Source organism: Pseudozyma flocculosa (genome assembly GCF_000417875.1).
Source record: "Pseudozyma flocculosa PF-1 unplaced genomic scaffold scaffold00010, whole genome shotgun sequence".
NCBI classification, from domain to species: Eukaryota; Fungi; Basidiomycota; class Ustilaginomycetes; order Ustilaginales; family Ustilaginaceae; genus Pseudozyma; species Pseudozyma flocculosa.
Window position 1 is genome coordinate 520,541 of NW_006920878.1, and position 21,586 is coordinate 542,126.

Below are 21,586 nucleotides of genomic sequence, written 5' to 3' on the forward strand. Positions count from 1 at the left end.
CCCTCTCTCTCTGGCCTCCGCGATACACGCTCTCTCGCACCCACTCGCTCTGCCAGGCCCACATCGTTCACACCGATGGACGCAGCCCAACGACGGAAGCTCTACGCTCTTGGGGATTGGTATAGCAGAAGACTCGATTGATCCCTTGCCCTGCTCCTCGACCGCGCTCCTTCCGTCAGACCAGGCGCATGCCGCTGGGCCCGCCCTCGGCCGCCTTTCTGCCGCTCTCGGCCCTGGCCTGCAGCTTGCGCTCGTGGGCAAACACCTTTTTCGTCTGCGACTTTTGCGTCCGCCTCGACTGCTTGGCCGCCTTGACCGCCGCCTTGCGCGCCTTCTTCTCCTCCTTGGTCTCGTGCCGGTCCCGCGCCACCGTCACCCCGCCGCCGTAATGGCCGCCCGCACCCTCGGTCGCGTCGCTGTCGAAGCCGTCGTCGTCGTCGTCATCGCCCTCCTGTTCGCCCGCAGTGTCGTCTCCGCTGTCCGGTCCGTCCGCCTTGACATCGTCGTCGGCGGCCGCCGCCACCGCCGCCGCCTCACCGGCCCCTGCCTCTGCATCTGCCTCTGCCTTGGCCTTGGCCTTGGTCTTGCTGTTGCGCGGCTTCGAGTAGCCGACAATCTCGGGGAAGCCCGTGCGCGGGTTGACTCGGATCTTTGGCAACCGCTCGTCGTCGTCGAGAAAGGCCGCCGCGTTGGGTCGCTGGCTGTACGACGACGTCAACGTGGCCCCGCTGCCCAACGGCCGGCCCGAGCCGCCGTTGGCAATCTTCTTGGGCAGCGCCGAGTTGCGGCCGGTGCCCACGACGCTCTCGCGCGCAGAGATGGTGCGCGGGTGGTTCTCCAGGTTGGTCTTGGTCGTCAGCACCGTCTCGACGTCCCACTTTTCCCGCTGCGCGCTCCGCGGCATCAGCGCCGGGTGGTTGTCGAGGTCGAGCTGGCCGTCGTCGTCGTCGCCGCTGTCGTAGTCGTCGTAGGCCCCCAGCGACTCTTCGGTGCCCTTGCCCACGTCCTTGTCCCGCCCCTCCCAGTCCTTGCCGTCGATCCTCGCCGCGCCGAGGGCCTTACGCAGCAGGTCGAGCTTCTCGGCGCCCGTGGCATCCTTGGCGCCCAGGTTCTCCTTGAGGCGGCCCGCGATGACCTCGTACCGGTCCAGGAAGTCGTCCATGATGTTCTCAAAGTCCTCGCGCGACACCTCCTCCCCCTCCTCTCCCTCGCCCTCGTCATCGTCGTCGTCCTCATCCTCGAACTCGTCGGGCCCCATGGCCGAGAGGTTGTCAAGCGACGGGTCAAAGTCCTCGCGGATGCCGTAGAGGCGGCCGACCTTGTCGAAGCGGTCATCGAGGTCGGTCAGACCCTTGTTCCGCGACATCGACGAGCTCGTCATGCTCCACGCCGTGCTGCCCCCGCCGACGCTGCCGGCCCGGGTGCTCGCCGCCCTCCTCGCCATGGCCCCCGGCTTGCCCTTCTTGCCAAGGACGGAGCCGCCGGCCGTGTAGGCGGTGCCCGCTCGCGACGCTGGCGGGAGGCTGCGCAGCTGATCCCGGTCCTCGCCGTCGTCGCCGGCCTCGTCGTCTGACCCGGCATTGCCGGCCCGCGTCTTGGCCTTGGCGCCAGACTGCTGCGCTGCCAGGGCACGCTCCATCTCCTGCGCCTTTTTGAACAGCGCCACTCTGGCCTCGAGGCTGAGCGACTCCTTGCCCTCGTCCTCGAGCTGCTGCTGTGCCCGCTGCGCCGGGTCCATCCAGATGGACTCGTCGCCCTCTGGTGGCAGCTCGCGCCACGCGTCGGCCTGGGCGTCGACCTCGCCGTCCCACTCGCCGCCCTTGGCGATGTCGGCGAAGAAGTCGTCCTCGAGGTCTCCGTCGACAAAGGCCTCGTCGTCGAGCGCCTCGAGCGCCTGCCGGAGATGCGGGTCCATGTCGGGCTGAAATCCCTGCAGCGATGGCTCGACATTGAGGTGCGACGTGTAGGAGAAGGGCCTCTCCTCCTTTGACGCAAAGGCCGAGGCGGGGAGGCTGAGCTGCGGCTCGCCTCTTGGCCGAGACGAAGGACCCGGCGCTGCGCCGTCTTCTCCTTCCTTGAGGGCGAAGCCGTCGCCCTTTTGGCGCGGCGCCTTCTTTGGCGCTGCGGCGATGAGGATGGCCTCTGTGTCGTCCTGCTCGTCGACGCCGCCCCTCCTGCTGTTTTCCGAGTCCCTGATGGGTCGGAGGTGCTGCATGTAGTCGTACTCGGTGTCGTCATAGTATACGCCGTAGAGGGCGGCCTCGCCGACGTTGGTGCGGAGGGGCTTGCCGTCGTTGCCGTAGAGGATGCGCTCGTCCTGCTCGAGCTGGGCGCGCGTCTTGCCCTTGGAGTTTGGGGCGTTGACGGCCTTGAGGACGTGCTGGCCGGCATCCGGGTCGTTGATGAGCGGGTCGCGCTGGGAGCGGTGTACGACCTGGAAGTGCTGCGCCTTGTCGGACCGGAAGGCCGACTTGGCCTTTGTCTTCTTTGGCGGCATCGCGATGGGTCGTGGGAGAGTGAGGGGGAGAGGGACGGGGAAAGAGGGAAAAGAAGCGGAGAGCGGTGCGAGTGTGCGCCGCTTCGAGGTTGCTGTGTTGCCCTCGTATACGAAGATGGAGGGGTGTCGTGTGCTAGAGAGATGGGGATCGGGATCAAAGGATGGCAGCGGCGCAGCAACGATGGTGAGCGAGGGTAGCAAGCAAGCAGGCAAGCTGGCAAGCAACGACTCCTAGACTGTGGCCCACGTCGAGGCCAGCGACGCCCTCTTTTTCCAAAAATTTCTTCTTAGCGGGAGGGGGGGTGGGGGCTCGGCGCCATGAAAAAAAGTCTAGTGGCCAGGTCAAAGCGCAATACAAACGGTCCAGCCGGGTACGGTATTGCCCCATTGCAGCTTGGGCTCGAGGACCCTCCTCCACAGAGAGGCGGCCGCCGCCTTTGCATGCCCTCACCCACCTCGACCACCACCACTCCTCACTCCCGGTCACCGATCCCCGTCAACGCCCATCCTCACCGCCACCCACGCTCTCACCGCACCCCATCGCCCCCTTTCGATCATGGCCTCATCATCCACGACGACATCACAAGCGCTGCTGCTGCCGGGACAGCCGCTCTCGGTTTCAAAGACCACCACGCCCTCGCCCCAGCTCGGACCGGGCACTTATACCCGCGGCGACCACATCCTCTCGTCGCTCGTCGGCTACGAGCAGCGCACCGTACCAGCAGCACCATCCTCGTCGCTCCTCAAGGGAAAGGCAAAAGGCGCAGCAGCTCCTGCCGTTCAGGCCGCCACGCTCTCGGTCCATGGCGCAGAGAACAGTTTCGTCGTGCCGAGACCAGACAGCATCGTGAGTCGCTCCACTACGCCCCCCCCCCCCCCCCCCTCCGCGACCCTTAGAGGACCCCCTTGTCCCGCCTCCGATGACGACTCACCCGCCCGATGCTCTTCCCCCCCGCGTCTCCGCCTCTGCCGTCTCATCAGGTCATCGCCCGCGTCACACGAGTGACACCGCGCCAGGCCCACCTCTCGATCCTCATCGTCGATGGCCAGCCGTGCGGCTCCTCATCCTCGACCTCATCCGCCTCGATCGCCACAGGGAGGGGCAACCATGCGGCCGGAGAGGGAGAGGGTACCGACTTCCAGGGTGTAGTGCGATCGCAGGATGTCCGCAACACGGAAAAGGACAAGGTCCGTCTGGGCGACTGCTTCCGACCCGGCGACATCGTCAGAGCCAGCGTGGTGAGCACCCTCGCGTCCCCTCCCCCAGTCCCCGGCGCCGCTAACGCTCGAGCTCACCCCCTGTGACCGTACAGATCTCGCTGGGAGATGCGAGGTCCTACTACCTCTCGACGGCCGCCAACAACCTCGGCGTCATCTACGCCACCTCTTCCTCATCCTCGCTCGCAGGGACGCCCGGGGCGGGGGCGGCGGCGGCGAGCGGGCCTGGGTGGGAAGTGACGGGCAACCCGATGCAGCCCATTAGCTGGCAGGAACTGGTCGATCCCATCACGGGCGTCGTCGAAAAGCGCAAATGCGCAAAACCCGACGGCATCTGATCCTTTCTCCGGCCGCGTCGCCGCCGCGCCCCTGTCCCTTCCATCCTGCACGTGTCCCGCTTCACTTTCGTCGTCAATCCAGCATGACCAGTGCAACGAGGGTTGCCGCCGCACGCCAATGGCCCGGACTGTGCTCGAGAGCCGACGACGCAAGTCGCCGCTTGCCTCATGCCCCAACTGGCGGGACCTCGGTGCCTCCGTACACCGTCGCCCATCGATTTGACCCGCAGTGATCAGGCTGACGTCACAAAAGCGCCGCCACCGCGACTGGAACGAGCAGGTAAGCGGCAGGATGAGCAATTCCAGGTACAGAGATAGTCGAGTCGAGCAAGAGACGGGATCGAGGAGGGGGAAACGACGGGATCATCCGAGAAGCCGCGGCACGACGCTCTGGGAATACAGCTGGCAAGCTCGAGCACGAGCACCAGCAGCTGGGACCACGGGATCATGGGGAGAAAGACCGGCAAGGGTTGGGCGGCAGTCGAGACCTTCCTCAAGATCACAGATCCACACGCCGCGCGACACGATCAGTCCTTGCGGTGGAAGAGGCTGTGCTTGCGCTTCTGCTCCTCGACCGCGACCTTGACGTGCGGATGGTCGGGCGTCTCGCCGGGCTTGCCATCGCGCATAACGTGGGCGCACGTCCGGATGCCCTTGAGCCACTCGTCGCCCTTATCGTCGTCGTCCTCAAACTCGCTCAGCCCAATCGAGCCGAGGCCCGCGGCGTGCGCGTCGGTGCTGATGTTGCCGCGGTGGTGGCCGCCGGCCTCGTGGTGCGCACCGTCGAGCGCAGAGCGCAGCATGTCGGTGCTGTTCGAGCGCGACATGACGGGCGTCCGCGTGAGCGGGCTGTCCTGGTCGCTGAACCGCCGGCCCCGCAGCAGCTCGCCCAGCGTGCACCGCATCGACGGCTCCACGGCCATCATCCGCGAGAGAGCCGAGCGGGTTTCGCGCGGCAGCAGCCTGAAGATGCTGTCGGCTGCGCCCGACGTGTACGTCGTCTGCGACGAGGCCGACGACACGCTGTCGCTCCGCGTCATCCGCGATCGGCCGTCTGGCCCGACGGTCTCGTCGGACGGCGTCGCCGGGCCGGACGTGGCGGGCGACATTGGCAGCGGAGACGCCATGCCACCGTTGCCGCTGCCGATCCCGCCGGCGCTGCCGCTGCCGCTGCCTTCGCTCGACTGCGACAGCATGCTGTTTTGATGCCCGCTGGCATGGTGCGGCGCGTCGTCCTCGTGGTCGCTCATCGAAGGCGAGTGCGGGTGCGAGTGGATGCCGTGCGGCGTCGTGTATCCGGCCTCCTTGGCGGTGCGGATCTGCACCGTGTCCTCGGGGTTCGCGCCGTCGTCGATGGCGGTGACGCCCAGCGTCTTGCGCAGCGCCCCGAGCTCGGCCGACGTGACGCGCGTCGACGGCACGCTCGAGGCCGGCGTCGAGGCCAGCGTGCTGGCGGCGGCGCTATCGCGGCCGCTGTCCATGGTGCTGGAGCGGGAGGCAAACTGCGGCTCGGGCGGCGCGCAGAGCTCCGGATGCGAATTGACGTAGAGCCGGAAGCTGGGGTCGCTCTTGACGTCTGGGAGCTTCCAGGGGAAGCGGCGGAGGATCATGCACAGGAAGATGATGGCGCAGCTCCACACGTCCGTCAGACGCGGGTCGTAGGTCTGCTGCGACAGCACCTCCGGCGCCAGATACGGGTCGGAGCCCACGACGCCCGTCGCCACCACTTTGCTCTTGCCGGGCGAGTGGAAGACGGTGGCGGTTCCAAAGTCGATCAGCTTGACAATGTTGCCCGTCGTCATGACACAGTTGTCGAGCTTGAGATCGCGGTGGGCCAGTCCGAGCGAGTGCAGGTAGTCGACGCCGTCGATGATCTGCCGGAAGATGCAGTAGATCTCCTGCCGGCACATTTTGCCGCTCATGACGACGTTGAAGAGGTCGTGCGGGGCGTACTCCATGACCTGGTAGTAGTGGCCGTGGTCGCTGATGATGTCGACCGTGTCGATGATGTTGATGTGGTGCAGGGTGCTGCCGATGCAGAACTCGGCCGTCACCTTCTTGATGTACTCCTTCTCGTTTTCGCCCGCCCGCCGCGGCCGGAACTCCTTGACGGCAAAGGTGGTGTGGTCCTTGGATCGCTTGATGAGGCGCACCGTTCCGCCGGCGCCCGAGCCGAGCGTCTTGCCCCACTTGCCGTACTTCTTTGCGAGGTGCGCATGGTCCTCGCCCAGCGGCGGCGAGTCGCGGCCGTGCCGCCGGGGCGTGGCGATGCCAGAGCGCCCGCTGTCGCCGCGCGACGATTCGCCGCTGTGGTGGCCGATATGGTTGTGCAGGAACTTGCGCAGGTCGTGCAGCGGACCGTGGTGGCCCGTGCCGTCCTTCTTCTTGGAGCGACCGCTGCCGGGGTGGTCGCCATGGTCGTCGGGCGAGTTGGTGCCGGAACGACCGTCGATGGGCGAGTGCAGGTTCTTCTTGTTAGAGGACGAGGTTCGCGTCTCTGCGGGCCGGCGCGACCCTAGTTTGGGGAAGATGAACTGCGGGGGCGTCGCGCCGCCAGCTGCCGAGGCACTGGCATCCTGGGCATGGACCGAGTCAACGCCGCGGGCGCTGGCGAGGCCGCTGGCCCCAGGGCCTTGCGCCGTCGAGGGGCGCTTGCTCTGCTGGGTGCCGCTCAGCGCGCGGCTGAGCGACGAGCGGGGGGTCGCAGCGGACTGCATCGGCGAAACAGGGTGCGAGCGCGAGTCGCCTACCGCGGGCGGGTGGTCGAGCAGCGGATCACCGCCGGTGCCAATGGGCGCGACGACGTTGGCTGCATCGGCCTGCACGCTCAGGCCGGCTTGCTTGAGGTTTTCAGAGCGAACGCGATTGGCAGCCGCGCTGGGGCCAACAAACGTGTCGACGGGGCCCGCGGTGATGGCCGGCTGCAGCGGGTTCTCGGCATGCTCGGTGGGTTGGGGGGAGCCGTTGTTGAGTGCGGGAGCAGCCGCGGACCCCACGGCGTGGTCGGACTTGCTAAGATGGGGAGAGAGGGCGGTGTAGCCCGGGGCGTCCTGGTTCTCTTGCAGCTTCATGCTGCCCGTCGCCGTCGTGATGTGGACGATCGAGGAGCCGTCGGGAGCTCGCTCTTCTTCGGGCGCCTCCCGGACCGAGATTGGCTCCATGGGCTTGGAAGACAACATGGAATCTGCCTGGAGCTAAGGGGGCGTCGAGGCTGTCGAAGCGACTTGGATCTATGGCGTCTCTCGGGGCGTGGAGGAGATGCAACGGGAGGAATGCCCGAAGCCTGACAGTACGCCCGGTTCGTATGGCGACTCGAGTGACAGACAGAAAGGCGAGGGCCGATCCACTGGTAGGCGTGGCGGATTCGAGTCCGATACGCCCGGAAATCGAGAGGAGGGTCAGCCGCGGACGACCTTGACCTTTAGGGGTGACGAGCTCAGAGGTCGGCGGATGCGCTATGGGCCTTGACCTGGACGTTGTGCTGCCGCGCAGTAGCTATCTGCTCGGCGACGATGAGGGTAAGAGTGCGGTTCCACGGTTGGGAGATGGGACGGAGGCGTTTGGACGCATCCAATGAGCGGGTCGGCTGCGGTGTTCTATGCAGTGTGGGATGCTGAAGCACGGTCGATGTTCGAGTGAGCGATGGCAGACCTTGCGGAGCCAGGGGCGACGGCGCGAGCCTGGGTGGATTGAGGGAGCCGCTCGGCTTCCAGGAGCGACCGGGGGGAAAAGTCCTGGGAAGGTTTCGACTGCGTCGCCTTGAAGGGAGACTCGATGATGCAGTGTGAAGAGTGGCGAGGGCAGAGGTGGCAGTGGTGGTGGTGGTGATGGTGGTACGGTGATGATGGTGGTGGCGGCGGCGGTGGTGTTGGTGGTACGGGAGCCGGAGGCGACGATGGTCAGCGAAGACAGGACAGGGATCCATCCGGTTCAACCCCTCCCTCTCTCTTCCTCTCTGGCGGGCCGCGCGGACAGACAGGCAGGCACGATACGATGCAGGCTAGTTACGGCCGGCGGGCAAGCAGGCCCGGCTCAGGGCAAGGTGGGTGGACGCTGCTGGCCTGGGCCTCTGTGCAGCCGGTTCTGGCGGCGGCACACGGCAATTTGGCTGCCCAAGACCGAAGCCAGAGCGGCGTGGGGCTTGGCAAAGGGCGGGCGGGCAGCCAGCCAGCCAGGCCTCGCCGTCGACGGCCATGTTCCCTTGGTGGTTGTTGGGCCAGCAGACAGGGCCGGCCTAGCCTAGACAACCAGCGACGGTCGGTCGGTGGGTGGCCTGCCAGCCCCCGCGTACGTACACTTACGCTCGCGCCAGGCCTGCCTGCCTGCCTGCCTGCCTGCCTGCTTCTGACGTCGGCCTGCCTCGCCCTTAGCTCCGGCAATTGCTCCAGCCCCAGCCAGCGTGCCTGCCTCTTTTGTTATTCACGTTGCACCCGCTCTCCACCTCCCACTTTGGGCTCTTGTATTCCGCCGGGACGCCCGAGGGATACAAAATTTTCAATCCAGGCGCGGCTTCCGGGACACACATCGGACCGGCCAACGGGCCTGCTTCCTTCTGCCACCAACCTAGCTTGGAGGTTACGCCGTCGACTGGACTGGGCTGGCCAGCTGGTGAGCGAGCGTCGAAGCTACCGGTAGCCAGGCTGAATTTTCATCGTGTGGCACAGGGACGGCGTGGGTAGGGCAGGTACAGGAGAGGAGGCCCTCATCGGCCGAAGGCATGTCCAGAGCTCGGCGCTCAGCGGTCGGATGAACCGCACGATGCCTGGCTGAACCAGCGACGGACGACGACGACGGCGACGACGAGCACGACAAGCAGGCTAGGGCTTCGCGCAAGAGTGACAGGGATCCTCGTGGGGCGGCCGACGGCGCGCCGACACCCTGCAGGCGTGGCCAGGGCCGAAAACCTCGGGCCGACGGTCGGCCGCCGCAGGCCAGCAGGGCCTGGCACTGTCGCAGACGGACCTTGGCGGGCGCGCAAGGCCGAACGGACGATGCGATCGAGATTAGCGCTCAGCAGCACGCCCCCCGATCCGCACCCGATGGTGTGTGTCGTCGAGCGCTCGTCAGAGCACGTTGCGGACGACGAGCAGGCTCCTCTCGCAGAGGCACAGGATATCCTCGCCCTGGCCCTGATCCCCTTCGCCACCGATGGTCGGCACCGCCACGACGCCGAGGAGCGCTCCCGAAGCTTGCTGTCCACCGCCGAGGCGGATCACCCTCGACTTGCCGTGCTTCCTCTCCGCGCCCTCGGCCGGCGTCGACGAGTAGTAGACGAACAGGTTGCCCGCATCGCCCACCACCTCGTGGCCCGCTGCGGCGGCTGCATCGAGACCGATCTGGGGCGCGCTCTCAAAGGCCAGTGCCGCAGAACAATAGAGGTGCCCGCCGAGGGCCCTTGACCGGCCAACGCGATCGTGGCGGACAAAGACGCGGTGGGCGTCCCTCTTCGATGCCAGCACGAATGCGAGGGCCGGCAGCGTGTCAACGTGCTGCCACGGAGCGGGGCCTTTGCTGGCGGGGGGAGGGGCAAAGACTGCGCCGTCGAGATCGTTCTTGACTGCGATCGCCTCGGGCGCAGCGGATCCAACCGCCTCGGCTGTCGGCATGGGCAGTGCGAGGAGCATGCGCTTCTCCTGTGCATCTCTGTCCAGACGGTCGACCCGGATGTCCACGGGGTCGCCGTGCGGGGTGTCGTGATGATCCTCGATGATCCAGCTGAGCACGAGGGCGCGCCCGACGTTGTCATCTTCCTCCTCGAGGCCGTCCCTCAGCAGGCTGGGTTGGTCGGCGAGTTGCGTCCTGTCGATACCCGGTCCGGCTCCACCGACCTCCAGCTGGTCCTCGTCGGTCGTGTACTTTTCCATCCCTTCCAGCATGTTGATGAGCTCCGAGGGATCGAGCGTCTCTGGCACGTCGTCTTCATCGTCCTCGTCGTCGTCCTCTTGCTCGATCTCTCGCTTCTCGTCGTTGCGCTCGCGCAGTGCTTCGTGTTCGACGACCTGCTCCTCCTCTTCCATCTCGTCCTCGTCCATACCCTCCGCCTGCACCTCGCCGACCTCGTCGGTCTCGCCCCGTGCCACCTTGGCCGCCCTCTCGCGCGCCTCGCGGAAGCTCAGCTTGGTCTTTTTCGAGACATGCTCCCATTCCGATCGGCCTGTCGCGATCCCGCCCGCTTTAGGCCGCGGCTGGCGTCGGTCGGCAAAGACCTGGGTCCAGCGTGTGCCCTCGTGCTTTTTCTCGAGATGGAGCGTCAGCACCCCCATCGGGTTGCCCTTGAGCACGCCCGCGTGGCCGATGACACGCTCCCATGTCCAGACGCTGCCCGTAGGGTCGATGTCGCCCCAGAGTGCACGGGACAGGTAGCGTCCGCTGCGGATGAGGTCGGCGGCGTGCTGGAGCGGATCGTCGGTGACCTTGTCGTCCGCTTGCGTGGCACCTGCGGGCGGCTCAGACTCTTTGACGCTGAGCTCGACGATGCGAGGCTGGTCATCGGCAAGAGAGAGGCTGATGCCTTTAAGCGAGAAGTGCACTCGGATGTCGGCCTTGGCGATGTCGGCAGGGAGACTGAAGGCGACCGTCAGCGTGTCGGTCGTCTGGGCCCAAGAGTAGTGCGGGGGCATGCGGGGGCGGAAGGCGATCTTATGAGATTGCATGGCCTCCGGGCCGCTCTGAGCGCCTTCCGGTAGCTGATCCGTCGCGATGCGTGTCGTTGCTTCTGGCGCCGCCGCAGAGGCCGGACTGCGAGCAGGGTGACGCAGAGGGGCATAGCCTGCTTCGGACCCCAAGAGGTGCTGGCCGCCGTGTGGGTCGAGGCGGGCATAGAGCAGTGGTTCCTGGCCTGCGACTGTCCAGAGAATTTTTGCCTTCGGACATACAGCAGCCTCATCCTGGTCGGAGCCGCCGTCGAGGAGGATGCACCGGACGTCAAACACGGTCTTGGATGAGGATCCGGATGGCGTGGCTGACGAGCCCGGCGCCGAGGCCGATGCGAATCCTAGGCCGCCTCGTTGCGTGGCCGGCGTAGAGGCGGGCTGGACCTCCCTACGGCAGCTTTGAGTCAGCACACGGATGCCATCGCCATCAGCTTCGGCGGTGATGAGGCCGAAGGGGATGGGGACGTCGTCGTCGTCGGACTTGATGGTCAAGGTCGATGTCGTCTTGCTTGCCCATCGCACTTGTCCCCCCGGCTGTTCTGTGGGCTCGATCCTGACATCGAACAGCATTCCACTGCCATCGGAGACGATCCATCTGGTTGGAGAGAGGGAGAGCATGGAGGGAAGCGAGCTGGGTTGGCCCAGAGCGCCTCGTTGAGGATCGAGTTCGATGCGGTGGACCGGGTGGCCTACGAGCTTGGTCCTGCCCTCGCCGCCAGCCTTCCCCGTAGCGGGTGCGGTGAGGCAGAGGAGGATGACGAATCCGTTGACGTCGATGTAGCCTGCGACGGGCTCTTGACGGCGGGCGGGGTCGGCGGGACTCGAGAGGCGAGCGGGGACGAGGAAGCTGTGGAGCGCGCGTTCCTTTGCCTGCTTGTATCCGAGCATCCTGCCGTCGGACGACTGTCGTAGGCTCAGCGGAGTGCTTGGCAGTGGTAGAGGCTCGACTGATACGGGTGCTGAGCCGCCGTTGGTGCCGTCATCGACGAGCCTGTACGACTCGAAGCGCGGGTTGAGGAGGGCATGGTCGATGGGAAACGACGAGGGCGAGTCCGAGGGTCGCAGAGGCTGCTGGAAGGCGTAGGAGTGCGCCATCGCGTCGGGTCGAGACCGTGACAGGGCCAATGAGGTGAAGAGCGCGAGGGGCACACGAGAAAGAGAGGGAGCGAGAGAGGCGGAGACAAAGAGGGAGAGAGAGGGAGGGGGAGAGATCGGTTGAAGGAGAAGAGAGAGAGAGAGAGAGAGAGAGAGGAGGGCGGGCAGGTCGCAAGAAGAAGTCACGGCCTGCCTCGCCCGGGTTCCGCCTTCTCGAACATGTGGAGGCTTGGCCTGGCCGGGCAACGGTCGCCGAGAAGCAGGCAGGCGGGCAGACAGGCAGGCGGGCAGGCAGCCACGGCCACGCCAAAAAGGGCCTCGACTCAGCCTCGCACGGACGATGCCGCCGTTCCCTTCGGCTCCTCTTTGCGCCATTTGCAGCCCTCTTTGCCTCCTCCCCTCCAATCCCTCGTCGTGTTTGTCTCCTCTCAGTAGTGGTCCTGGTCAGCCGCCATGACTGTGACCGACGCAGCCACGTCGGCGGCAACACTAGCCGACCTCGAGGATCTACCGCCCGACCTCTCCCCTGGACTCAGCGCTATCCGTCTACTGTGGTCCCGGTGGCCGCGAGCAAGCAATGGCGGCAACGACGACGCTCACCACATCTACCTCCGCCCTCCTCGCCGCTCCGACCTCCAGGCCGTGTGGGACATCCACAGCGACCCTCGCGTCCATCGCTTCAACCCAAACGGGCCCGACTCCTGGAAAGGCGCGAAGGACCGCCTCGCCGGTTGGCTACACGACTGGCACCAACGGGGCACGGGCTACATGGCAGTCGTCCAACGAGGCCCACTCGCCGCCGCAGCAAAAAGCCAATCAGATCTATACACCGAGCGAATCGTGGGCTTCACCGGCGTCCGCTTCTTTGACCTGCCCAATCAGTTTGTCCCTCAATCTTCGCCTTTGATCGCCGACACATCGCTCCGCCACGTTCGCGACGGCAAGGAGAGGATCCTCAACATCTACTACCGCTTCTCGCCACTCGTCGCCGGCCAGGGGATCGCCTACCATGCCGTCCGGCTTGTCATACTCAACGCGCTGCGCAGCTGGCCGGACCATCAGCTCGCCATCATGACGCCGCCCGACAATCGGCCATCGCGTACTCTGGCAGAGCGGCTCGGCTTTCGTCCCGTGCGTCAGACGACTTGGTCCGGCATCCCGCACGTCGACTACCGGCTCTTCGATGCCGAGCGCGACGCTTTCCTCCGCCGAATACAGGACGACGCAAGCGCAGCTTCCTCTCCGATTGTCCCGCTCTTGCTGCGCCGACTCGGCCCGAACGATGTCGAATCCCAGATGCAGATCATGCAGACTGCCTTCTTCGAACAGATCCGGCCGCTCTTCACAGAAGTGCCGCTCGACGAACCCGTCCCAGCGCCGATCTTCGACCAGTGGATTGTCTACCAGCGCTGTCGCATCCGAGCGCTGCTGGAAGAGGAAGCGCTTGCGCAGGGCGTCAGGACCATCAGCGTCATTCGGCTCGACCAGCTTCCGGCGGCCGACACATATCAGGACGCCGGCGAGGTGCAGCCTCACATCATCGGCCTCGTCACGTACGAGCTGCCAGAGCAACATGCAGCGTCTCAGGACGTCGACGCTCGCTACTCGCACCTGTCGCGCGACGAGGTGCGAGCGACGTGGGACCGTGCCAAGCAGCAGCTGACGCGCGACCCGTTCCCGTGCGGCAACGCGGCGGGCTTCGACGCCATCAAGGCCAGGATGGCAGCCTACCGTCTCGACGAGATGGGCGAGGCACCGCACTACTCGCTCCGCCTCTTCTGCTTCCGACCCGACTGCCGCAGTCAGGGCGTCGGCAAGACGGTGCTCGAGTGGCTCATGTACTCGGCCTGCGGCGAGGTCGGTGGCGACCGAGGCTACTACCCGCGCGTACCGGCCGTCGAGCAGCACGAGGGCACGGTGCTTGGGGCGACGGCGCTCAGCGAGCCCGGCAGCGATGTGCCGCGTCTTCCCATGTCGATTTCCGAGGAGAGGCAAAACGAGCGGGGCCGTCTGCCGTGGTACCTCGACGCCACCACGCCTGCGATGCCGTTCTACCGCCGCTTCGGGTTCGGGGATACAGCCATGGTCGAGCGACACGGACCCGTCGGGTTCCTCACTCCGCAGCAATCCAGCTACCTGCACGACAAGTACGGCGACGGGTCAGAGGACGGGGCGCGGACGATCGACCAGCTGTCGATGCGACTGAACCCGATGGTCTACCGTCCCCCAGGGCACTAGCTCTAGCGTTTCATCCCGGCTCTGCTCAAGAGGCGGTGCTTTCTATCACAACGACGGCCAGTCGCAGGAGGCTACTGAAAGACCAGCAACAAGGCGCCACGATGCTCTTTACCTAGCGAACACTACTGCGACGGCCTCAATCTGCGATGATACGGGCGGGTCATGGCTGCGGGACAGCCGGCGTTTGTTGGCGTGGTTGTGATGGCTTGTACCACATGGAATTGCATAGAGCGGGCGCGGATAGGGGTATACCGACATGGGCTGGCGAGGAGGGACGACACCTCGTCAGACATGCCAATCTGCCATGCGTGCACGGGGGCCTAAAGGGGGAAGGATTCGGCGGGACCGGAGGAGAGTGTCCGTGACGAGTAAGGGCGCGTGCAGGCGCTCTACTTGGTGAGGCCCTCGACGGTGCCCTTTGCCTGGGCGGCGGCGTTGGAGGCGGCCTGCTGGGCGTCCTTGCCGGCCTGCTGGGCGGTGGCGGAACCCTGCTGGAACTGCTTGCTGGCCTCGTTCTGGGCGTTGCCGGCGTGGGCGGCAGCCTGGTCGGCCACCTCGCCGGCCTTTTGCTGGCCCGCGGCGATGAGCTGGGCGGCGTTGTCGACGAGGTTGGCGGCCGTGTTGCGCGCCTGGTTGACGAGGCCGCCGGCGTTGTCCTCGGCGGGCTTGATGTACTGGTTGGCCGAGTCGAGGGCGTTGCCGGCGAGGTCGCGCGCCTGGTTGGTGAGCTCGGCGAGCGACTGCTGCGCCTTCTGGGCGTCGTGCTCGCCCTGCTTGGCAGCCGAGTCGGTCGTTTTCTTGGCCTGGTCGGCGGCGTCGTTGGCAGCCGCCTTGGTCTTGTCAGAAGCGTTCTCGGCGTGCGTCTGGCCCTGGCCGAGGAGCGCGCCGGCCTGCTGCTGGACGTAGGCGATGGTGTCTGGGTAGCACAGAGAGCGAAGTAGCGAGGAAAAGGTTTCAAGGATGTCAGCAGGGCTGCGGGAGCGTGTCGAACGACCTGGAAGGGACAGAACGGCAAAGCTCCGAGGAGTCCCACTCACTGCTAGCGAGCTCGGTGGCCTGCTGGATCAGGGTCTCGCCGCCCTCGCGAGCCTGCTGCGCGGCGCCCTGGGCCGACTTGGAGGCATCGTTGGCGACCTGGGAAGCGGTGTTGGAGGCATCGTTGGCGGCCTGGGAAGCCTTGTTGGAGAGGTCCTGGCCGAGCTTCTGAGCGTCCTTCTGGACGTCGGCGGTGGTGGTGTTGGTTCCGGGGATCTGCGACATGGTGGGCGGGCGATGTGGGATGGAGCTGAAAAAGGGATAGGGATTGCGATAGGGGGTGGATGCGATGGAGACGATGTTGGTGCGGATGCAGTGAGTGATGGAAGGAAGAAGGCAAAGAAGGTGGCGACGTCGAGGTGAGGCCTTCTTTATACCTTCTTCGCCAGAGGGGATTGCAGGCAGCGGACAGGCACGACCCAACAAACCAAGGTGGCGGCAGTCTGGCAGACCCTGGCCTGCTGGACTGCCGGTTTCGGTTGGGGGGGGATGGCATCAGAGGCGACGGCCGCCAGACAGGCGAGGCGAAGCAAGAACCAGCAGCAGCTGCTGGCGAGGCGAGGCGAGTAGTCGAGGCGGTGCCCCAGCCGCTGTCGCCATCTGAGCGCGCGCGAGATGATTTCATCCGCTGCATGCACGTCACTCTGCAGCCAACACCGTTGAAAGCGGCAGGCGGGGCAGGCAGGCGACGGGCAGGACCCCGTGCGACCACTGTGCGAGCACGGGCAATCGGGGTGCCGGCCTCGTCAAGCTCTACATCGGGGCGATTCATCGACGACCCTGACGCGGAAGATGAATCGGGATGCAGGTGCGTCCAAGGTGCAGCCGAGGTTCAAGCAAGCCCCTGAGGCCGAGGCAGGTACAGGCGGGCAGGCAGGCAGGCCAGGCCAGGCCAGGCCAGGGTTGCCGAGAGACCAACACCTAGCTGCTGGTGTCTGCCAGCCTGCCAGCCTGTCTGCCCGCCTGCTGGGCGCAGCAGTTGGCTCGTCTGCTCTCCGCCCTCCGTAGTGTCGTCCTCCCTTTGACTCCTCTCCTCTCCTCTCGCCTCCCCATTTTACCCAACGACAGCCGGCCAGCGCGAGGTCGGGCAAGGTGCCTCTCTCTCCTCTTTCCTTCCTCGACCCACCCCTCGCCACACTCCGACGACGGCGACAGCAGACGCAGCGCAGCGCAACAGGGAGCTCGAGAGCCCACAACACCGGACCAAGTCACGCTCCGAGCCTGCCCCACCCAGCACTGCCGCCTTCCCAACGTCGTTGCCGCCGTCTTTGATCCCTTCCGTCCGTCCACCTTCTTCGACGCCTATTCCCAACCCATCTCTTCTCCACCAACTCGCTGCTGCTGCCATCGCCGTGGAAGGTCCTCCTCACCGTCCCTGGCCTCGGCTCAAAGCCGCCCGTCCCACCCCATCTTCCCCCTTCCGCGCGACGACTCGCTCTACGATCAAAGCCTCTTCACTATACCAGCACGCCGAACCTATACCCCTCACGATACCCCGCCGCACCTCACCTGCCGCGCGCCGCCACTTTTTCAGCGTCAGCCGCGATAACGATCACAAGATCGGACCGCATCCCGAAATCCTTGCCGCGGTCAACATCGGCCTGCCCTTCCTCCAACATGCTCCTCGCAGCTCCTCCCATGGCCGCCAGCACGAGCCAGAGTACCGTCCCGGACTCGCCCTCGTCCGGCTACCTCGAGTTTCCTCAGCGACAGCCTGCGGCCACCTCGTCAGAAGAGGCGGCCAACGCCGCCCTCCTCGCGCAGACCCAGCGCAGCTCAGGAACAGCCTCGTCCAACGGCGAAGTGAGGCTGCAGGCCGTCCTCATCTCGTCGGGCGACGACGCCGAACAGGAACAGGCCGGCCTCAAGCACAAGATCCGTAAAGCCGCCCTGGGCCTCGGCCAGTCGCCCCCGAAACGCTCATCGTCCACCGCCGAGGCTGCCAAGCCGCTGATGCCGCCGCCCAACAAGCGCCGCTTCAGCCTCAATGCCCTCAAAGTGCCCTTCCTGAGCACGCGAAAGACCAGCGGCCATTCCGTTGCGGCCCCGAAGGCCGCCCCCGTGCGAGATGACCAGGCCGTCACCGTCGACCTAGAAGAGGGCTCAGGCCACGGCGCCAGATCGATTGAGCAGACGATGCTGCAGGTCACCTACGTCGACAGCAACGAAGGCACCACGATTGTCGCCCCCGAGCTACCGCCCAAGGAGCTCGGAATGCTGCATGGTCGCGACCGCGCTGCCTTGCCGCCGCCGCGCTCGGCCCTCTCCCGCCCCAACTCGCCCAGCCGGGCTGCTAACCGGTCCGTCTCGGCCCATCGCGTCAGCTTCAGCCCCTCAACCGACGAGGCCGCCGAGGCACGCGAGCAGGCTCTTGCCGTCCTGGCGCGGGAGGAGGAACAAAAGCTAGAAGAGGAGCGCAAGGCCGAGATCAAGCGCAGGAAGAAAGAGGAAAAGCTGAACCGCAAGAGGAACAACGCCGGCCGTCTGCGCGGCCTCAAGTCGTTTTCGACGGGGAACCTGCTCGACATCAGCAGGATCACCAGCCGCGAGTCGGTCCGCAGCGACCCCGACGCCGACGTCAGCCGCGCGACCAAGGAGGCCGACAATGACCTCGGCCTGGCTCGTCCACCTCAGCATCGCCGCTTCTCGCTCGATCGGGCCGGCATCCGTCTCCATGGCGTCCGCGGCAAGGGCAAGGCTAAGCCTGCCAAGGTCAAGGTGACCAAGAAGCAGGCCATCGCGGCTAGGCATGCCAAACTTCTTGAACAGGTCATCAACGCTGGCATGGGCCTCTATCCGATCGATGCCGTCGACTCGGTCGGTCCGCGTGTCGATGAGGCTAACCGACCCACCAAGGCGAGGAGGGACGCCGCAAGCAAGCCGCGGACCGTCCCGGTGGCAAGTCAGGCGCAGCTGAGGGAGCTCAAAAAGGCCTTGATGGACATGGAACTGGCCAACCACATCATCGGAGAGCTGCGCCATATGCAGATCCCCGAGCGAACCGATTCCTTGAGCCACCTGGGCGCTGGCGCCATCGACACTGGCCACGACGGCAGCCACGGCAAAGATCGCATCCTCTGTGTCGCCTCGGAAGAGTCGACGCCGCCAGGTCCCGATCAAGATGTTGTCGCCGCGATCAAGGCGTCGGCAGCTGAAGAGGCGCTCCGCAAGCTGGAAGGGCAGTACTCGAAGCAGGACACTGCATCCGAGCCATCCGGCCCCGGGCTCGGACCTGCGGTGCAGCAGAGGACCTCGTCGTTGGCGGCAGAGGCTGCCGTGGCTGACGCAGTACCCGCTGCGTCGTCGCTCGATGCCACTTTGCCCACGGTTCGCAAGGAGCCAGTTTCCGCCGCCGCCGCTCCCGGCACGCGCCCCCGTAAGGTCGTCTGCCTCGACTGCGGCGAGCACGAGGCCCATCGGAGGCACGCCGACCGTCAGAAGCTTCAGGAGCTCGGGCAAGACGACGGTCGTGGTCGTACCGCTGGCAGGGAGGCCCTGGTCGGCGGGGCAGCTGCCCTGGGCATCGCGGCCGTCGCAGCTGGCGCCGTTGCTGGTTCGCGGCCGACGTCTGCGACCGCCGAGGATCGCAGCGATGCTCAGGACGATGGCGAAGTCGCCTTCGCCGCAGCTTCGATTGAAGAACGACCACGCGACATGGCCCGTAGCAAGTCGTCGCCACTGCTGCCCGTGCTCGAGGGCGGGCGCACGCTGCTGGGATCGACACCAGTGCAGATGCTCCTCTCGCCCACGGCCGCGTTCATCGGCACGACGGGCCAGATGTCGGGAGCGTTTGGCGCACTGGCCGACGCCTCGGGCGCAGCGATCCGCGCAACGACTGACATGGACGCGGTGCGACCGCCGCTGGATCGAATGGCGATCTTCGTCCACTGGTGGGGCTTCGAGCTCACGCTTCCAAAGCCCACGATGAATTACCTCGAGACCGCCCACTCGGTCTCTGGCGCCTTTTTGTCTTTTCTGCAGACGATGGCCGTCAGCGGCGGCGTGCCAGAGCTCCAGCCCTTCATCCGATACATCAGCGTGTACATGGATGTCGAGTTCAAGGCCATCAAGGAGCAGGACCGCGGCCACGGCGTGTGCGTGGCGGCAACGTGGCTGATGCCGCTGGCGCTGGTGCCGCGCGCCTGGGACTACTCTTACGATCCGGCCACAGCAGTCTCGGCCGCAGCAGTCTCGGCCGCAGCAGTCTCGACCGCACCCAACGGTGGTGCCGCAAAGATCTCGCCTGTCTCGCCGTCGCCGCCGTTGCAGGAGCCGATGATGCCGCTGCCTCCGCTCTCGAGCCTCACGGGAGCCAACAGCCCGATGGCGACGCCGACCAAACCGCGGCATGTCTTCCGCAAGGCCGGCAGCGGCGCAGCTGTCGAAAGTATGTCGGTGTCGGCGGTGCCGGTGCCGAAGCGCAACCTCAGCCCTTCGCAGATGGCCGCCATCCAGGCGGCGCGTACCGAACGGATGCCGGCTGACCTCGAGGCGCCTCCAGCGCTGATGCTGCATTCGCGCTCCTCGAGCGCCGACAGCAAGGAGGGCGTCGTGCCTTCGGCGGCGAGTGCCTTGGCGGCGCGGCGCAGCTCCATCGGCGCCAGCCTCAGCCTGGGCCTTGAGAGCGTCGAGGAGGTGCCCGAGGGGTCGTTGAGGATCAAGTCCAAGGTCAAGTAGGTGGCAGGCGACGACCATCAGGGCGGCGTGCGTATCTCTCAAGAGGACCCCGGACCCGGACCACGGACAGGCGGCAAGGACGCTTCTCTCTTTCTATCTCCTTCACTTTTGAGCGGCACGATCTAACGATAAGATACCCGACGCCAGCGCAGCGACGCCTGCGACGTAACGTACATGCAGCAAGCAGTGACGTCGATGCACCGGCCAATCTATCTAGACACAGCACAGGGCCGAGCGGGCGGGTGCCGCCCCGCTGGCCACCTACTCGCGAGCGAACCAAGGGTGGAGGAAGCGAAGGTTCTCCTTTGCGATGTCGGGGATGAACTCGGGGCGGGTCATGATGGCCATCCTCATGGAATCCTTGATGTTGGCGACGGCGGGGCTGGAGTCGTCGCAGACGAGGGCGTTGATGCGGTCGAGGAGGGCGAGGGTGACGTGCTGGGACGCGGCGACGTTGGCCTTGAGGCTCTCGAGGACCTCGGCGACGTTGACGGCGGCCGAGGCGGGGCGCCAGGCGTCGTAGTCGGTCGCGGTGGCGATGAGGACGTAGGCGATCTCGGCCTCGCGCGCCAGCTTGGACTCGGGCAGCACCGACATGTTGATGATGTCGCCGCCCCAGGCGCGGTACATGAGGGACTCGGCGCGCGTAGAGAACTGCGGGCCCTCCATGCACACGACCGTCTTGTTGCCGTGCACCTGCACCGAGGGGTTGGTCTGGCTCAGCGTCTCGCGGACGCTGCGCGGTGCAAGCCGCATGAGAAGAATGGCGGGGAGAGGGTTTGGCGGAGGGTGTCAGCGTCGAGCCGCAGAGGTGCTCTCGCCCTCGTCGGCCTCGTGGTCGCTGTTGAAACCCGGCAGCAGACCGACTCACATGTCCTCGACGGTACCCCTCAGCTCCTCGCTAAACGGGTCGCCGAAGCCAGCGTGCGCCACGACGCCCGTCTCGTTTCCCTCGCCAAAGAACGTGGCGCGCCGCACGCCCTTTGTGCGGTCGATGATCTGCGACGGGATGACAAAGTCCTTGGGCCGGATCTCTTCGCGCAGCGAGCCGACGGCCGAAAAGGCGAGGATGGCGCGCACGCCGAGGTGCTTGAGCGCCGCAATGTTGGCCAGCGCCGGCACGGCGCTCGGCGTGATGCTGTGCGTGCGTCCGTGCCGGGCGAGGAAGGCGACGTGCACGCCCGACGGCAGCGCGGCGATCGTGACGGGCGACGACGGCGCACCCCAGGGCTGTCGTCGGTTGTTGTCAGGGGACAAGGGGGAGGGGGGCAAGTGGAATGGCGAGGTGTCAGTGCGACGCCATTTCGCGCGGAGAGGGAAGGTTGAGGGACACGCCTTGGCGAGGCAATCGCAATTGCACGGGCCGATGATGCCGGAGAAGAGCAGAAGGGCCGGGCCGACTCGACTCACGGTGGAGACAGAGACCTCGGCGACGACCTGGATGTTGTCCAGCTTGTACAGTCCCGAGCCGCCAATCACTCCGACGAGGATGGGCGAGCCGGTCCACCCGGTCAGCTGCGGTACCTGTCCGTTGCTGGCCATCCTGGGTCGGATCCGTAAGAGGCGCGGTGTATCGGTGACGGGACGAGGGGGAAGATGGAGCGGGGAACGTCTCGTTGGTCTTCCAGGACCGAGGAGGCAGAGGGATCTATGTAGATGTAGGGTCGTTGGAGGAGGTGGTCTAAGCGTGGAGACGCAGCGCCGAAGCATGCAAAATCGTGAGGGGAGGAGGTTGAGTGAAGACTCAATCCAGAAGGGGGACGGACAATTATCGGATGCCGGGCAGAAGATGGCTGCAGCGGCCAAAGGGGTCCCCCCCGAGGGCCACGTTTGCC

The 21,586-nt window shown here is 66.1% G+C and overlaps 8 protein-coding genes across 8 annotated transcripts; 3 read left to right on the forward strand and 5 right to left on the reverse strand.

Annotated features, from left to right (window-relative positions):
* Window positions 1–175: 175 nt before the first annotated feature.
* PFL1_03399 (uncharacterized protein) lies at window positions 176–2,497 on the reverse strand (the record flags this gene model as incomplete). The annotated part of the gene is made up of 1 exon (XM_007880916.1): window positions 176–2,497. One exon carries the CDS (start codon window positions 2,495–2,497, stop codon window positions 176–178), a length of 2,322 nt encoding a protein of 773 aa, XP_007879107.1.
* A 556-nt stretch (window positions 2,498–3,053) lies between these two features.
* On the forward strand, window positions 3,054–4,053 carry PFL1_03400 (uncharacterized protein; the record flags this gene model as incomplete). Its single annotated transcript, XM_007880917.1, has 3 exons — window positions 3,054–3,344; window positions 3,479–3,736; window positions 3,811–4,053. The coding sequence occupies 3 exons, from the start codon at window positions 3,054–3,056 to the stop codon at window positions 4,051–4,053; spliced, it is 792 nt and encodes a 263-aa protein (XP_007879108.1).
* A 527-nt stretch (window positions 4,054–4,580) lies between these two features.
* On the reverse strand, window positions 4,581–7,232 carry PFL1_03401 (uncharacterized protein; the record flags this gene model as incomplete). The annotated part of the gene is made up of 1 exon (XM_007880918.1): window positions 4,581–7,232. The coding sequence occupies one exon, from the start codon at window positions 7,230–7,232 to the stop codon at window positions 4,581–4,583; it is 2,652 nt and encodes an 883-aa protein (XP_007879109.1).
* Window positions 7,233–9,116: 1,884 nt separating this feature from the next.
* Window positions 9,117–11,801, reverse strand: PFL1_03402 (uncharacterized protein; the record flags this gene model as incomplete). The annotated part of the gene is made up of 2 exons (XM_007880919.1): window positions 9,117–10,739; window positions 10,929–11,801. The coding sequence occupies 2 exons, from the start codon at window positions 11,799–11,801 to the stop codon at window positions 9,117–9,119; spliced, it is 2,496 nt and encodes an 831-aa protein (XP_007879110.1).
* A 453-nt stretch (window positions 11,802–12,254) lies between these two features.
* On the forward strand, window positions 12,255–14,039 carry PFL1_03403 (uncharacterized protein; the record flags this gene model as incomplete). The annotated part of the gene is made up of 1 exon (XM_007880920.1): window positions 12,255–14,039. The coding sequence occupies one exon, from the start codon at window positions 12,255–12,257 to the stop codon at window positions 14,037–14,039; it is 1,785 nt and encodes a 594-aa protein (XP_007879111.1).
* A 389-nt stretch (window positions 14,040–14,428) lies between these two features.
* On the reverse strand, window positions 14,429–15,299 carry PFL1_03404 (uncharacterized protein; the record flags this gene model as incomplete). Its single annotated transcript, XM_007880921.1, has 2 exons — window positions 14,429–14,955; window positions 15,077–15,299. The coding sequence occupies 2 exons, from the start codon at window positions 15,297–15,299 to the stop codon at window positions 14,429–14,431; spliced, it is 750 nt and encodes a 249-aa protein (XP_007879112.1).
* Window positions 15,300–16,691: 1,392 nt separating this feature from the next.
* Window positions 16,692–19,751, forward strand: PFL1_03405 (uncharacterized protein; the record flags this gene model as incomplete). Its single annotated transcript, XM_007880922.1, has 1 exon — window positions 16,692–19,751. One exon carries the CDS (start codon window positions 16,692–16,694, stop codon window positions 19,749–19,751), a length of 3,060 nt encoding a protein of 1,019 aa, XP_007879113.1.
* Window positions 19,752–20,012: 261 nt separating this feature from the next.
* On the reverse strand, window positions 20,013–21,293 carry PFL1_03406 (uncharacterized protein; the record flags this gene model as incomplete). Its single annotated transcript, XM_007880923.1, has 3 exons — window positions 20,013–20,487; window positions 20,623–20,981; window positions 21,162–21,293. The coding sequence occupies 3 exons, from the start codon at window positions 21,291–21,293 to the stop codon at window positions 20,013–20,015; spliced, it is 966 nt and encodes a 321-aa protein (XP_007879114.1).
* Window positions 21,294–21,586: the final 293 nt, after the last annotated feature.